The sequence below is a fragment of the Rhincodon typus genome, chromosome 22 (genome assembly GCF_021869965.1).
Source record: "Rhincodon typus isolate 14 chromosome 22, sRhiTyp1.1, whole genome shotgun sequence".
NCBI lineage: Eukaryota > Metazoa > Chordata > Chondrichthyes > Orectolobiformes > Rhincodontidae > Rhincodon > Rhincodon typus.
In genome coordinates, this window is record NC_063353.1 from 14,569,413 (window position 1) to 14,586,118 (window position 16,706).

Below are 16,706 nucleotides of genomic sequence, written 5' to 3' on the forward strand. Positions count from 1 at the left end.
TCTTAGTTCTTTGCTCATCTTGGGAATATAAGCTGTCCTTAGTACCACTGTGTCAGTCCCCAGTGGATATATGACACCATTTTCAATCATTCTATCAAACTAAATTTTACTTTTCCCATCAAAAAATGACGAATTTTCCTGGGAGTGTACAAACAGATGGCTTTAGTATCTTCTTGTAAAGTAATATGATACTATTTCATTCAGAAATATTACTGATGTTGCAATGAAATACTAACCAATTTTGCCCCCTGATTTTTGCAGTGCAGTAAACTGGATGTTCCAAGCGTTAAAGCCTCCCTGGATTAAACAGTCTGAAAACTTCTCATACAACAACCATATAATTAGCAATGAACACACCCTCTAAAGTCTGCAATATTGCGCTACTCAATACAAATCAAATACTTAATATAAGTCCATTACAAGACTTATTTTGATGTTTCCAAATACTGACATTTATTAAAACTCACCTATCAATACATTTATTGTGCAGCTAAATTACACGTTGAATATTTTCAATTGGTACATCACACGTCATGGTGCTTTCTTCCACATTTTGTCTTACCAGACATCAACTTCTACTGAAGTTACAGAATATAGAGGCAGCCCTGTGGTTGGCATAGTGGTTGAAACAGCTGCCCTACAGCGCAAAAGACCCAGATAGGAAACCAGTCTTGGCCGACTGTGTGGAGTTTGCATTTCTCCCCACGTCTGCCTGGGTTTTGGCTGGATGCTCTGGCTTCCTCCCACAATCCAAAGATGTGCAGCTTAGGCAGAATGGCCATGGTAAATGCATGGTTCAGGGATAGGGTGGGGTGGCGGGGTCAGTGCAGACTTGATAGGCCAAATGGCCTCTAACTGCACTGTAGGATTCTATGAATATGTGCTGACTTGATGGCACTGCTGCTTCATGTGTAAATCTGATTCTATAGCGCTGAAAATGCCACTTTCAGCGCTCCTACTTCTGGCCTCCTTGTTGACCTTCTGCATTATCAGGTGGGTGAGGTAATGGTTCCTCACTAGACTTGCAATTTCTTTGGTACAATTTTTTTGACTAACCTTGGTTGATACTTGGATTTTTCCTTAAGGTCGTAGTGTTCTGACCTTATGTTTATCCTGTTCACAGTATTTTCGGTTTACAGTTAACCTTTGAAGTCTTCCAAAGTTGCTCTATCTAGTTCTTCAGGGTTGTTTCACTGAGTAGTTTTACAATTGCAGTGTTCAAAGGGTCTTTTGCGCTGTCTTCAGAGTTTTCCAACATTTTTTCCCCTCCAAGATCTTGGCGTGCCTTCAAAGTCTTCTTACTTCTTACATAAAAGTATTCCAAGGCTGTGTCTTGCCTTCAGAATCTTTCTGTTTCAGCTACATCGCTTAGACTTGGTTTTAATTTCAGATCCTGGCTCTAGAATTGTTTCTCCTAACTGTCACCATGCTTCAACTTGTGCTTTGAACCAATCCAGCTAACTGCACATTGAGATATTGGTCTGGAGTATCTTACGGTTTGGGTATCACTAGGATTGGGTAAGATGCATCCAAGAGTACTGAAGAAAGTGAGTGGAAATTGCAGAGGCAATGACAATAATCTTTCAATCTTCCCTGGATTCAGGGGTGGTGCCAGAGGACTGGGGATTGAAACAAAATACCCCTGTTCAAAAGAGGTTGGCAAAATAACCTCAACAATTGCAGAGACTTCAACTTAACTTTGCTGATGAGGAAACATCTAGAAACAATAATTCTTGATAGAATTAATACTCAAATAGAAAAATGAGAGTAAACTCAGAAGAGTCGGCATAGATTTATTAAAGGAAAATTGTGTCTAATTTGGAGTCTAATTTTTGAAGGGGTAAAAATGAGGACTGATTTCCAAAACATGTTTGGTAGAGTGGCATACAACAGAAACGTGACAAAAGTCATGGAATAAAATGGACAGCAACATTATGGATACAAAACTTTGAGGGAGGGGATACAAAAAGCAATGATTAATGGATATTTTTTGGACTGGAAGGTGGTTATAGTGGAGTATCCCAGGAGGTCAGTATTGGGATCTTTGCTTTTCTTGACATAAGTTATTTCATAGTTTGCAGACAACAGAAAACTTTGGAGAACTGTAAACTGTCAGAAGGACAAAGTCAACCTTAAAAGGATAATGACAGGTTGACATAGCATGCAGATAGGTGGCAAATTGCTTGGCCTGCTGTGTTCATCCAGCCCTGCACCTTGTCTCAAAGTTCAACATGGAGTAGTGTGATATGGTACATTTTGGTACAAGTAAAATGGAGACACAATACAAAATAAAGAGTACTAATCTTATGCGCATGTAGGAGCAGAAAGACCTGTGTGCATAGATTACTAAAGATGGGAAGACAAGTAGCCAGAAGCATACAGTATTCTAAACTTTATTAATAACAGAGTACAAGAGCAGGGAGGCTATTATATAATGTGAGCAGGATCACTGGTTAACTGAGCAGGATCACTGTACCCAGTTCTGGGCACCACAGTGTAAGAAGGGTACGAATGCATCGGACAAAGTGCAGAAGATGTTTCTGAGAATGGTTCTAGGGATGAGAAACATCAGTTATGAGGACATTTTGGAGAAATTGTGACTGTTTTCCTTGGAGACGAGAGGCTGAAATGAGAGTTGATCAAAGGTTTTAAAATCATGACTGGTCTGGACAAAGTAGGTAGGGAGAAAATGTTCCCGCTCATAAAAAGGGTCAACAGCAAAACTGCATAGTTTTAAAGCGATTTGCAAAAGAACCAAACAAGTGACGAGAATTTTATGTTTTTTTATACAGTGAATAGATCAGGTCTGAAATGCACCTTAAGGAAGTGTGGTGAAGGCAGATTCAATTGAAGCATTCAAGATGATTACTTAATATAAACAATGTGCAGGAAAAGGCAGAAGACTGGCACTATTAAGTGCAGATGCAGGACCAATAGACCAAATGTACACTCCTACACTGTACAATTCTAGGGTTGATATACTGAGGCTGCTTGCTCCTTACCTCTAAGTAAGGCTCTTCAATTCGTTATGTACTGTAACACTCCTTTATTTATAATTATTCACTGTAGGTTATCAAACATAGCTCTCTTACATGGTGTCTAAGACTTCTCTTTTCACATGCTCATTCAAGACAGACTGATACCTACTCTCATACTGAGGTCAGTCACGGGATCAGTTACATCATGTTAAATTACAAAATCTCATTACACTTCACAGAAGAAATTCAAGATCGCAATAGATTTTCCCTGCTCCACCTTTATGCAGCTTTCGCTGTAAGGCAATTATTTTGTTAGACCAGTAGAAAAAAAGCTCTACTTCGAAGGTCATCAGCACATGTTTAACTAAAGATCAGTCATTACACTTGCAATTATATCAATACGGAGACAATGTGATATTAAAAAGGTAACAACCAAATGCTATACATTCAACACAACTAGTTTGAAAATTACATAACTGTCAAAAAATAAATGTTAAACCGAAATAACTGTACATCAAACTAAAATAGAGCTTTTGAACCCACCAATGTGTTGCAAGTGAATGTTTTAAAAATGCTAACAATAATTGATTCAAACATTCATGAAAGTTAGTATTTTTTAAATTAAGTTTGTAATTTTTTCGGTTAAAAAAGTGCCAAGTATATGATAGTTTCAATCTTACAGAAATTTAAACTGATCACCAAAAATGAACGTTACTGAATTAGATTAAGAATAACTTTTGCTCCTTGAGATAATTCTGGGCATTGTTTTTCATTCTGAGCCAGTTTTTGGGCATCAAACATTTAAGCTGTAACAGGTCCCAAAATGGAATGTAAATGTAATACAGAGGAACACAATCATGTACAACTATTTTGACAATGAGCTGCTCTTTGTAATTCAATAAGTGTGAATATCCAGGTATATATAACATACACTAAAATTTAATTTGTAATAATTTGTTCTAATTGCACTCTGTGGTATCATATTACATCATTACAAATGTGACAAAAGTTGTTTATGTATAGATTAGGTACTAAGCAATTTGATAAGGTTTTTAAGATACCTAGCAATGGTAGAATCCAAGTGCCATGCAGATAGAATCCAAGGAAAAGACTGTATTTAGACCAGTTATTTAGACCGTTGGGGGAGGCGATGGCCTAGTGGTATTATCGCTGGACTGTTAATCCAGAAGCCCAGGTAATGTTCTGGAGACTGGGGTTCGAATCCTGCCATGGCAGATGGTAAAATTTGAATTCAACAAATATCTGTGATTTAGTATCTAATGATGACCGTGAATCTATTGTTGATTGTTAGAAAAACCCATCTGGTTCATTAATGTCCTTTATGAAAGGAAACTGCGATCCTTACCCAATCTGGCTTACATGGGACTCCAGGCCCACAGCAATGTGGTTGATTTGAGGTTGGTTGGCTGGCTCGCCAAGCTGGTTTGTTGTTTTGCAGACGGTTTGTTACTATGCTTGGTAATATCCTCCGTGCAGCCTCCGGTGAAGCGTCATTGTGTTTTCCCACCTGGTTTTTAAACTCTGGGGTCCGTTGAGATGGATTGCCTCACTTCCAGTTTTCCTTCGTAGTGGAATGTATATGAGGTCAAGTTCAATGTGTTTGTTAATAGCATGCTTCGTGGAGTGCCATGCTTCCAGGAATTCTCCTGCTGGTCTCTGCCTAGCCTGTCCCAGGATCTTGGTGTTGTCCCAGTCAAAGTCGTGGTTCTCCTTGTCCATGTGGATTGAGATGAGTGAGTATTGGTCGTGTCTTTTTGTAGCCAGTTGGTGTTCATGTACTTTTGTTGTTAGTTTCCTTCCTGTTTGTCCGATGTAGTGTTTCTCGCAGTCTCTGCAGGGGATTTCGTAGATGACATTGGTCCTGTCCATAGCGGGGAGTGGGTCTTTAGTTCGGGTGAGCAGTTGTCATAGGGTTGACGTGGGCTTGAGTGCCACTCTGATGCCTAGCGGTTGTAGGAGTCTTGTGGTGAGTTCCGACGTGCTCCTGATGTAGGGTAGTGTGATGAATGTGTCAGGGCGTGTAGAATCTTTCTGATGCTGTTCGTGTAGGCAGCTTTTGACCCAGTTCTTTGGATATCCATTATCCTTGAACACTTGGAAGAGGTATTCTTCTTCCTCTTGGCATAGTTCTGTGTTGCTGCAGTGTGTTGTGCAATTAATATTATTAATAAACACATTGAACTCGACCCCATAGACATTCCACAACAAAGGAAAACTGGAAGTGAGGCAATCCATCTCAACAGACCCCAGAGTTTAAAAACCAGGCGGGAAAACACACCGACGCTTCATCGGAGGCTGCACTGAGGATGTTACCAAGCATGGTAACGAAACATCTGCAAAACAACAAACTAGCTCGGTGAGCCAACCAACCTCAACACCCACAACCTGAGCTACAGATTTACTCCAAAACCTTAATGTGGTTGACTCTTAACTGCCTTCTGGGCAATTAGGGATGGGCAATAAATGCTGCCTATAGCCAGTGACACCCTCATCCCCTGAATGAATAAAGGATTTTCACAGCAGCCTTTTGTCGCTGGGATGAAGTGCCGAAACATGTAATGAGCTATAGCAAGTTCTAAAAGGTAGGTACTTCCAGTTATGAGAATAGAATAGAATAGAATAGAATCCCTACAGTTTGGAAGCAGGCCATTAGGCCTATAGAGTCCACACCAACCCACACAGACCCATCCCAGTCCCTGTAACCCTGCAACCCTGCATTTCCCATGGATAATCCATCTGGCCTTCACATCCCTGGACACTGTGGCTAATTTAGCCTGGCCAATCCACCTAACCTGGACATCTTTGGACTGTAGGAGGAAACTGGAGTATCTGGAGGAAACCCACGCAGACATGGGGAGAATGTGCAAACTCCACACAGACAGTTGCCCAAGGGTGGAACTGAACCCAGGTCCCTGAAGCTGTGAGGCGGCAATGCTAAGCAGAGAGCTATCGTGCCACCGAAAAAGGCATGTTGTAGGTTAGCAGAGTTCAGGAGCATTTATGGATTTTCATGATTAAATTGGAGCTTTGTTGGAGAGAATGCTCTCGTTTTCTTTTAAATTGGCCTCTAGTGTATTCTTCTTTTCTAAGGGTTCGCTGAACGAATGGAATGGGCCAAAACGTATGTGCTTACCCAGCATCTGGATGAACTATCAATGCTTTTTTTTTAAATTCAAACAAGCTAGTATAGCAGGAGTGAACATTTTCATGCTGCTATAGTATGGTACTGCCCCATTACCCACATCACAGGCAAGCAATCATTTTTACCTGAACAGCCTTTTTAAACAGAAACTACTGGAAGCTGCATGAAGAAAATTCAGTCTTTCTAAACCAAATACTTAGCAACTCCTAACTGTTGCTGCTAAAATGTATAATTTTCAAATAGAATACGTACATTGAATTTTGATATCAGTAGAGAAAAATATTAAAATAGACCTAACTCCAAATTAACCAAGTTAAATTAAGATGCACAAAAATAAGAATTTTTGTTGACTACTGGTTCTCCTAACAAAAAAGCTAATAGACATTATATTTGAAATAATGACAGTATCGATAACCATGGTGTGCCTATTGCATTGCAACATGTTCAAAGCATTATGATGCATTTTTGTTAAAATAATGATTTAAAATGGTGAAGCAGCACATAATGATTACATTGTAATCCTACAACAAAAACACAACTCTCACTTCTCCAGGCTTAATGATTTTCCAGGCCTTTCTCAATCAAAAAAGGTTGGGGGCTGCAAATGAGCTGTTAAAAAACTGGATCTGGCTACAGAGTCACAGGCCACATGTCACAGCCACATTCCCCACTTACCCTAAACAAAAATTTAAAACAAGTGCATTAACCATTTGCCACAGCAGTGGATGAGCTAAGTGCTGAAGAGAGGATATACCATGGAAGTGGAAGTCCACAGTCTAGACAGTGGACAGCATATGGAGATAGCAGCTCAGCTCAGGATCAAATATGGCATAAAAGTTGTGAACTGTCTGTGCATGTAACAACATTAGAAAGATGAGCACAAGAACAGCATACGGGCACACATTAAGCTTACTTTGTATTCACTCAAGATGATCGTGGCCAATCTTGAACCTCATCTTCACTTTCCTGCCCACTCCTGTAAACATTGATTCCCTATGAGACCAAGAATTTATCCAAATTTCAAAGATTCAGAATCCATGAGTGAATAAATTTCTTTTCATTCAGATTTAAATGATCATCCCTTCATCCTTAAATTATGCCCCGTGTTCTAGATTTCTCAGTTAGGGGAAATACTACTCAGTGTCCACATAAGTGAGCCCCTTCATAATATGAATGTTTCAATGAGATCACCTCTCAGTTCTCCAATTTACTCAGCCTCTCATTATTGACCACGGGGATGGAGGGTTGCACTATCTCGGTCATGTCAGCCTCTCACACTGGCTACGGAGATAGGTGGAGGCAGCATGCAGGAATCGAGACCTGAAGACAAGGGCTTAGAAGTCTTCCAAAATCACTTGGAGGAATTCTCATCCAAAACAAAGACATGAGGGGCTGAATAATTCAGTCTCTCCAGCTATACAATACATGCAAAAATTACCAGGTCATTACTTTTCTCTTCTGTAGGTAGTTATTACAGGGGCATTTAGACAGAGTACAGCATGGAGAGACAGAGGGTGAAGATTCAGTCCATGCTTTTTTAAATTCAATTTGTTTTACAAATGAGCAGACCTATGAGAAAAAAAGACAATGAAATTTTCAAGGGATTTCCCTTGTGCTGTAAAAAAATCTTCCCTAAACTGCTGGTATCACGTATAGAGAACAAATCACTTAGGATAATTACTGTATTAGTGTCATTACAAAATAGCAACATGAACTTGTTCATTTTCTTTTGACAGGGAGTGGATCTCTTTGAAAAATTCTTTTTATACTAAAGTTTAACATTAAAAGTATGTAGACTGTACTCCTGTTTTCTTTTTTTAAAAGAATACATGAATAATGTCATTAACATCAACTGTACTGCATTGTGGAAACTGACTACAACTTCATTCATACTTTTGTAGCACACAATACCTCTTTATATGAAGACATAATTCTTTCAATCGCATCAGCTCCAGCAGCCAGCAGATTGCGTGCAGTGGTGAAAGCTTCAGTTCGTTCACTAACCAAACTTACTTGCTTGTGTCCATTTTCTGACTCTTGAAACAAGATAATAATACATATTAAATTCTATTTCACGAAACATAATAAACTAAGTTAATCATATTTGCTCTGCACATGTAATTTCCGTTATAAAACACAGCTGCACTTTAATATGTAAAAATAAATTAAGTTCCTGCATGTAGACAGGGCCAAACATGGAGATACAGAGGATGAGATTCATTTCATGCTATTTTTTAAACCAAAATTGTCTTATAAACGAGCAGACAGGATTGAATAAAATGCAGGACAATGTATTGATGATTTTTTTGGTTTTAACTGGAGAAAATGCTTTTGCTTGAATTAGTTCTTTTTGTGGTTTCTTGACATTTATTTGAACTTACTAATTTTCAACCTTCCCTCAAAAACACATCATGTATTTTCCTGCAGTTGATCATTTGTACCTACAGAGAGAGCATCCATATAAATTTTACATTAGAAATGCTTAAGAGTATTTACCAGTTTCAATACAGAAGAACTTGAAAGAAAATTAATTTCCATTTCAGGAAATAACAATGGATGCACATTGAGCAATTAAAGACAATTACATGAAAAATCAACGTATTACTGTATGAATTCTATCAAATATATCTATTGTATAGCTTACACCTTTTTGGTTTTTTGTTCTCGACTTGACAATTCCAATTTCAATGGAAAACCACTGATTAAATTGTACCACAATGAAAAGTGCTCAACCTCGACATAACATCAGAAAAAGAAACATATTTCTTCCGTTGTTAAAATACAGTACTACCTTTGCAAAGAAACTTCTAATGTTCTAAGGAGGATACATCAATACTGCAAGCTTGCTGTAAGTGTAAAGCATTTCAGGTTTCCATGAATGTCAGACTGTTAATGTAATTCCTCGGCAGAGTATAATCTATCTCCAGGGCAAAACAAACTGAGAATTCTTGTAAAGTTCAGGTAAATTTCCACCACTTTAGTCTAATGCCTTGGAGACTTAATAAATATACCTAATAACTCAAATGTAAATGTGGAAAATATTCCCTCCCTTATCAATATGGGGATGATTTTAACCGACAGGATAGGTGTATTTCTGAGCAGACAACAGGTTAAAATACTTAAAAATAATGGCATGTCAGGAAGTTGACAGAAATCTGCTGACTTCCTCCTTTAACCTGAACACAATGTACAATTCTTGAGAATCCCCAAGTGAGTCTGTTATTTAACTATATAAACGGCTCAACAGCAGTTTCTTTGGATTTTGAAGTTAAGTGTGAAAATGGGGCTCCTGGAACTTGCCAGTGAAAACATGATGAGTTGGGGTTGAGCAATTCCTAGGCAAGAAATGTTTCAAATGCGGAGATCTGGCACCTCTTTCCTTGCCTAAGTGAAAGGTATTTGTTCACAGAACATGTCTTAAAGACCATACTTTAATTGCTCCGTTGTAGGTCATTTCCAATATTTTGGAGCTAATTTCTATCACTTTTGAGTTTTGCCTTTCATCCGCCCTCTCCAGCTGCCAACCTATATATCAGCAATCAAAACTGTTAGTGCACAAAATGTTATTTGCACTATCTTGTAATCTGCTCCCCACAAGTGCTTCTAATAAGTAATCAATGTTACCTTTGCCAGGACTGGCACTTGTGTCCTAACTGACAAGAACAGCCAGTATGATTCAGTGCTATGTTTGCTGCTCTTGCAGACTTATCATGGGTTCAGGAAGCACACATTCTGATAAATATACATAATTCAGGAATTTAGACTAGAGAGGTAGAACCAATCTGAGGTTTCAGTTCTGAGGAGGTAACTACTTTCCTTAAGAGGTCAGAAAGTCTTGGGCAACAATGAAATAAACACCAAATTTCAAAGAAAGCATGTTACTTCAATTAACTGCCTAGTACATATGCAATTGACAAAAGTGTTTACATGCTGAGTTTTATGACATACAGACAAATGGTCAGGGACCACCAATAGTTTGAGAATAATCTGGTTTCATTTCACAAGCACTGCTCCACATCATCAGAAAGGCAGGTTAGTTTGTGTTGTCTCCAAGCTGAGAAAGTTTCCGTACAAGTTTATAAGCTGTCAGATCTGAAAAGAAGTTTTGGCCATCACACTGGAAAAGGTCAGTTAAGTAAGAAATTAAGGAGTTAAGATAGGAGAAATACTTTGCCGGGATTGAGAATCCATCAAGGACACTGCTGGGAAAATTGTTAAAATATGCTGTTGATATTGTGTATGTGTTGATGTTTCTAAATTGTATATATTATATTTGGGCTTTTTTTTGTTTTCTGCAATAAATTTTTGTTGCCTCTTGCTGAACAAAATTGGTAGCCTCATGATCAGTAAATAAACACCATGTTAACCAAATGAAAGAGTTAAACTTATGATTTTTCAGCATCAGCTGAGAACATAACTTGTCAATCAAGCTGACCCACATCACCCAAGCGTCTTCACCAATGAAATGGGGCTCCACTTCAATGCACACCTGGCATGCAGACACTAAAAAAATCAAAGCTTGTACTTGTTCCAGATTTCCAGGAAACTGTCATGGATGTATTCATCTTGGGATAGTCAAGTTTCCTACAGGTTTTCACAACTTGAAGCAGAGTTTGTGGATAACTCCTTGAAGACAAGGGCTACCCTCTAAAGAAACGGCTGACAGCTTCTGCAAGAAACTCTATCACTATACCCAAGAAAGCTACAACAGGAGCCACATGGGTAGCAGAGTTGCAATTAAGTAAGCAATCTGGATGATAAAGATGCAATTCAGATGCCTGGCCAAAGATCACGAGTGCGTTCAGGATGCCTGAACCAGGGTTTTTAGAACATGTACTGTTGCTACACTTTTTACAACATTGCTGAGCTGCAAAGACTGGAACTTGAAAGTAGGAAGCTGATAAGCACTCTACATCTTTAGAAGAAAAGCACAATGTGATGAACGTGCCAACAGTGCCACATAGAGCCGCTGGGGACAACCTGTTTCAGATAAACTGAAGCAGTACAGCCACAGAGACAAATTCTGAACCTAGTGTATTCCCCAGTTCAAAGAAGTTCCACAAACAACAATTCATCTTTCACAAACATCCACTGCTCATGTTAAATTATATCAACCTTAACGCAGGCAGGTCACCTGGTAGCAAGTAAAAATGGGCAAGACAGGACGATGAAGTGGTGAAATATATTTTATGATGCATAAACATGACACAGAAATGTAACATAGTTAAACACCCAAGTTAATATTCCTGTGCAACTATAAATCCTTTGATTTATTTTTCAGCATATTCTTACATGGCACCACCCTTTTTGGTGAGCACAGTGAGAGGCAAATTACTGGTATCCCTGTTGTAACTGCTCAGATGCTCCTGAATGACTTCCTCTGAGTTTGAACAGCTGTGAAGGCACTGTCCAAGATCTCTCCACGTGCCATCAAGAGGCAACCTATAGATCTCTGAATGAGGGGGCAAAGGCATTATACACCCACACTGCATACGATACCCATGAACTGGAGGGCACTTCGCAGAGCTTTCTTGTCATGTTTGATGTTTTCTCTGACAGTGACCATCCCCTCCATTTATTGCAGACATCAGTGTCAATTCCTTAGGCATCCTGGCACTGACATTAGGGATGGACTCTTCCAATTTGAATCTGAATTAGCTTTATTGTCACATGAGTACAGTGAAAAATTTATAAGTCGCCACTTATGGCGCCATCTTAGGTACAAAGGTACCTAGGTACAGATTCTTGAGTACAAATTACTACGAAAATAAAAATCAGAAATACATAGAAATAAAACAATCCAGCATTACAGACCTTCAAAATTACAAAATCATAGTAATAATTTAGAAAGATAAAGAAATAAAGAGTTCAGAATAACAGTCCTTCCATGATAATATAACAGAGAAAAAAAAAGAAATTAAAAGAAGAAAACTTAAGACGAAATCCACTTAGTCCATTTTGCAGATCTGGGCTCGAGGACACCCCCCACTCCATTGGAATCCTGGATGAGTCCCATCACGATGCTGAAAAAACCATTGCATGGGAGTAACAGACTGACTGAAGCCACCGCAAGCAGAACCAGATCGACGCCGACTAAAACAGCTACTGAGGTTGCCGAAATTTCCCTCTAATGTGTATTCTGACTGGGAATAGTGCAGAACTTCACACGTTTTACGCTACTACTCCAGAATAGTCTCCTTCATCAACAGTCTCCAAGGTTTAGCATTTTCATTCACCTAGGTTAAGATTGAGAGTCTGTAGCTTCTGATGAAAAATCTCCGCTTCCTTGCCATCTCCACGAGCTACTCTTGTACACTTTTGTGTGTGATTTATCATATGACAGCCCATCTGAGGTGGGCATATTTGTGTAGGTGGAGGATGTACTTGAGTACCTGATGTCACATTCTCAGAGTGACTGACATCCTCTGAGGTTTTGTCCTCCAGCCACGCCATCTCGAGGGTCATGTGAAAGGCCTGTGAGAGACGAAAGACATTAATCAGAACTGACAATTTGAGTTATAAGTCATTATTGTGTACAAGTCTTACGTACTTACTGACATCAAGTCAACATGAAGCCTTCACACGTTTAATTTCTTTTCAACAGGTGGCTGGAAAACCCCCATCTTTCCATCTCCAGTGGCCAGGCACGCTAGCACTTAGTTTATCTCTAGCACCACCTCCTCTGTAGTGCTCAAGGTGGTAATGACTACAGGGCCAATTTCAGATCTCTGTCTCTCCATGCAATTGTGTGTTTTCTTCTCCTGCAAGCAGAGAAAAAAGACCTAAGAAAGTGAGAAGTAGAATACTTTGAATGTTGGGACATTTGAAGAGGGTAAGATATAATAAGGTGTTTCTATCAGACTAATAACACAACTGATCAGCAGCAACTTTTCTTATACACCACGAGAATCAAATTTCCACATTCCCTCTCTTTCAAACAAAGAGAAATAAGATGTTTGATCACAAGGTGACCCATATAAAAATTAATTTCTTTCCATGTTCTTATAACTTCTCATCCACCAGATGTCTTTCATCGAGGATTGCTAATTATTTCTTGGAGCAAGCGCTCTTTTGTGAAAACATCTGACTTGTACCAACACCTTTTAGTTTGGAAATCTCTTTTTCTTTACAAAATTTCCTTCATGCTAGCAAAGTTAATCTTAAATCTTTTCTCAGTGGCACCCTTGTAGTAATTTCTAACTTTCATCTTTCAACAATCACCCTCTTTTAGAAATGTTAAATTGCATTCAAGCTAGTGAGTGAGCCAACATCTCTTTCTGCATGACAGAGTTTATTAACTACTCAGTCAAACATCTGTTTCCCCACACCAGTCCCACTTATTCCCCTGAAAGAATTCCTCGAATCAACCTGTGCAGAGATGTTATTACACACCCCTGAAACAGATGAGACTTGAACCAGGTCTCCTGGTTCAGAGACTGAGATACTACCACTGTGCAACAATAGGCACCCACTTCCCCTTTTATATCTATTCAATTCATTAATCAAATAACACAATCACCTATTTAAGTACTTGCAATACTTACACAATGAGCTGTTATACGAAAAGTAAGTTCTTGTGAAATCTACCTAAAATGAAATTAAATACTGGAAAATTAAGTTAAAGAAAGATTTTTATCTTTGCAGCGCTTTTCATAAACATCCAGTACATTAAAGCAGAGGAAGTGTAGTTACTGTTATAATAAAAAGATGAAAAGGTAAAGTCATCATGGTCTTACCAGACCATAGGGCTGCTCTCTCATGAGAGAGAAACAACTGGTGATGATTTAACCTGAGGATTACCACACCACAGACAAGGGGACAGATGGAGGAGGAGAATCCTTCATGGATAATGCAAAATGACAGACAATTTGCACACAGCAAGTTACCACAAAACAGCAACAGATCTGTAAAACTCAGAGATCAGAGCTTTGGTTCAAGGCTCTGAAAGACAGCACTTCTGACATTGCAGCACTTTTACAATATTGCAATAGTCTTGGTTCTTGTGTACTAGAGTGGGAAAAGAATCCACAATCTTGTGACTCAGAGGTAAGAGCGCTCCATTCTAAACCAGAGATAATGCTCAATTGCCTGATTAAATTGTAGATTATTCAAATAAAAACATAATATAGATCTCAAATTCATTTAGTGCAAACTTTGGGTTGAAATTGTGGATCAGCTGCTACATACTACACCTCTAATTTTAACCGATTTTTAATTATTTGCGACTCTAAACTCAAGACCACAAATTTTTTTTCGGGTTAAACTAGAGCGTTTTAGAAAAATAATGTTCAAACCTCATTTTAATTTGGATTTCTAGTTCAATACGAAGAACAGCAATTTTTAAATCAAGTTAAGGCAAATTGCTGAAAAGCAAAGATTCAAATTAGCTGACATAAAAACATCAGAAACAGGATACAAAATAAATCAGTACAATTATATTAAAAATATTGAAACACTATATTTTAAAGGGAACCATAAAATTCAAAACCAAGACGTTGAGAAATTAAACATTACTCGGGTTCAACGTAACTGCTCTGAAAGCAGGGTGGTACACAGCTAGAGGGAGTGGCCACAGAGTCTATGGGGACTTAAGGCCCCATGAAGTCTTATGACATTTGGTCAAATATACTCAAGGATGCTGTTGATTACCACCTTCTGCCCTTGCTCAAACAGCGAATCAGAGCTCCTCCATGTTAAACATCATGTGGAATAAGAAATGTGATAGCAACATAAAGAATGTATCCTGGGAGGAACAATTCAATTCCCATCATCAAGAGTGGTTCTGTAACATTTATTGACCACCTCAACTGAATCTTGCAGAAACTGTCAGAATAGACCTTGGCAGTGACAGAACCAAACCTAGAAAAATCTACTTCTCTGAGTCATATTGCCCATTAGCTTCCATGATATTAGTGAGCTTGACCACTCCACAGACTTCATTGAGCCAAAGACACAATCATTAATCAAAGACATCCACAATCAATGAGTTGTGTCGCACTACCAAAATGGGTAGGTTCAGTTGAAAAACAGAAGCTCAAAACTGGTCATCCATGAGTTTCTTTCAGCCACTGGCAGCAGCAGAATTGCATTTCACCACCATCTGTAAACACATGGCCTGGTATATCCCTTCCACAACCATTACCAACGAGCAAGAGATTAATCCTGGTTCGATGAAAAGTGCAGGAGAGCTCATCAGAAGTAGCATGAAGCATACTTAAAAGCGAGATGCCAACCTGGTGAAAGCTACAGTACAGGTTACATGCACACTACTGTATATTGTATCTGCTGTTTAGTCAGAGTTAAATGATACACAACCAATGGATCAAAGTTTTGCAGTCCTGTCACATCTATTCATAAATAGCTGTCACCAATTAAACAACTGGAGGAACTAAGCTAAGTGAACAGTTCCAATCTCAATGAAATGCAGAACCAGCAAGTACAAAAGAAGTTTTGAGTGTTAGAATCTATCTTCAGCCAGAAATACAGAGTGGATGATCCATCTCAGTCTGCTCTCCATTATCAAAGAAGCTAGTCTTTTATACCGAAGGAGTTTTCTTGCAAGTTGCTTAGATTTCAAGATCTATGCTTGATAACCTCATTATAATTTTTGTCACAAAAAAACTACATTGACTTCAATTGTTCAGAATTTCTATGTTTCTAGACAACAAATAATTTGGTCTAGCACTGCATCCTCTTTTTTTCCCCCCAATCTTCTTTATCGCTTTGCTTGTGTGCATAAGAAAACAACAACCTGGTGCAGGTATGAAGTGTGACAGTGTGAAGCAATGTTTACATATTAGATTTATCCTGAATGAGAATGAGAAAGCAATAAAATAATCCATATCTGCCAAAGCAACGAGTCAATGCAAGTGAAGTACTGGTAGAAAGAAAAGTTAATATATGACAATAGTAGCAGCAAAAAGTCAGCATTCTTGCTGGATAATGCACAAAATACACTCTAGACAGTGTACCTCCATTCTGCCTAAAAACATAACAGAGCAACAAGTTGCCATGTAATGCATTTAATGCAAGAAATGCTCCAAGATATTTAACAAAGATTTAAAATGAAAACCAAACAGCAGTGTAAGGTCTACAGGACATGTACAGGCTACAATGTGACAGGGAAGATTGAGACCAATAAGGACTAGAGAAAATTTTGGGCTCTAAAAAATGTTTTGAAAGAAACAGAAGTGTAATCGCAATTGATTGTTCCTATGACCGTAACTTCCCCCATCTGGTGATTGGGAACGCCCTCAAACGCATCTCCTGCATTTCCAGCATCTCTGCCCTCACATTACCTACCCCCAACAAAAATAAAGACAGAATCCCCCTTGTCCTCACATATCTCCCCATCAACCTCCGCATTTAGTGTATCATTGTCCGCCACTTCTGCCACCAACAATCTGACCCCCCAACCAAAGATATATTTCCCTCCCCACCCTTATCTGCCTTTCATAGGGACCACTCTCTCCGTGACTCCCTCATGTGCTCCACACTCCCAACTAGTACCACCACCCCGGCACTTCTCCCTGCAACTGCAGGAAGTGCTACCGCTACCCCTACAC

The 16,706-nt window shown here is 38.9% G+C and overlaps 1 protein-coding gene across 2 annotated transcripts in view; it reads right to left on the bottom strand.

Moving 5' to 3' along the window:
• Positions 1–16,706, bottom strand: part of LOC109920746 (ATP-binding cassette sub-family D member 2-like) — a 94,663-nt gene that overhangs the window by 62,519 nt on the left and 15,438 nt on the right. For both annotated transcript variants that reach the window (XR_007264448.1, XM_048610122.1), the window contains exon 3: positions 8,053–8,177. Coding sequence is in view for 1 of the 2 variants with exons in the window: in XM_048610122.1 (XP_048466079.1) it covers positions 8,053–8,177 (125 nt within the window). In the remaining variant the exon portion in view is untranslated. The remainder of the gene's footprint in view (positions 1–8,052; positions 8,178–16,706) is intronic.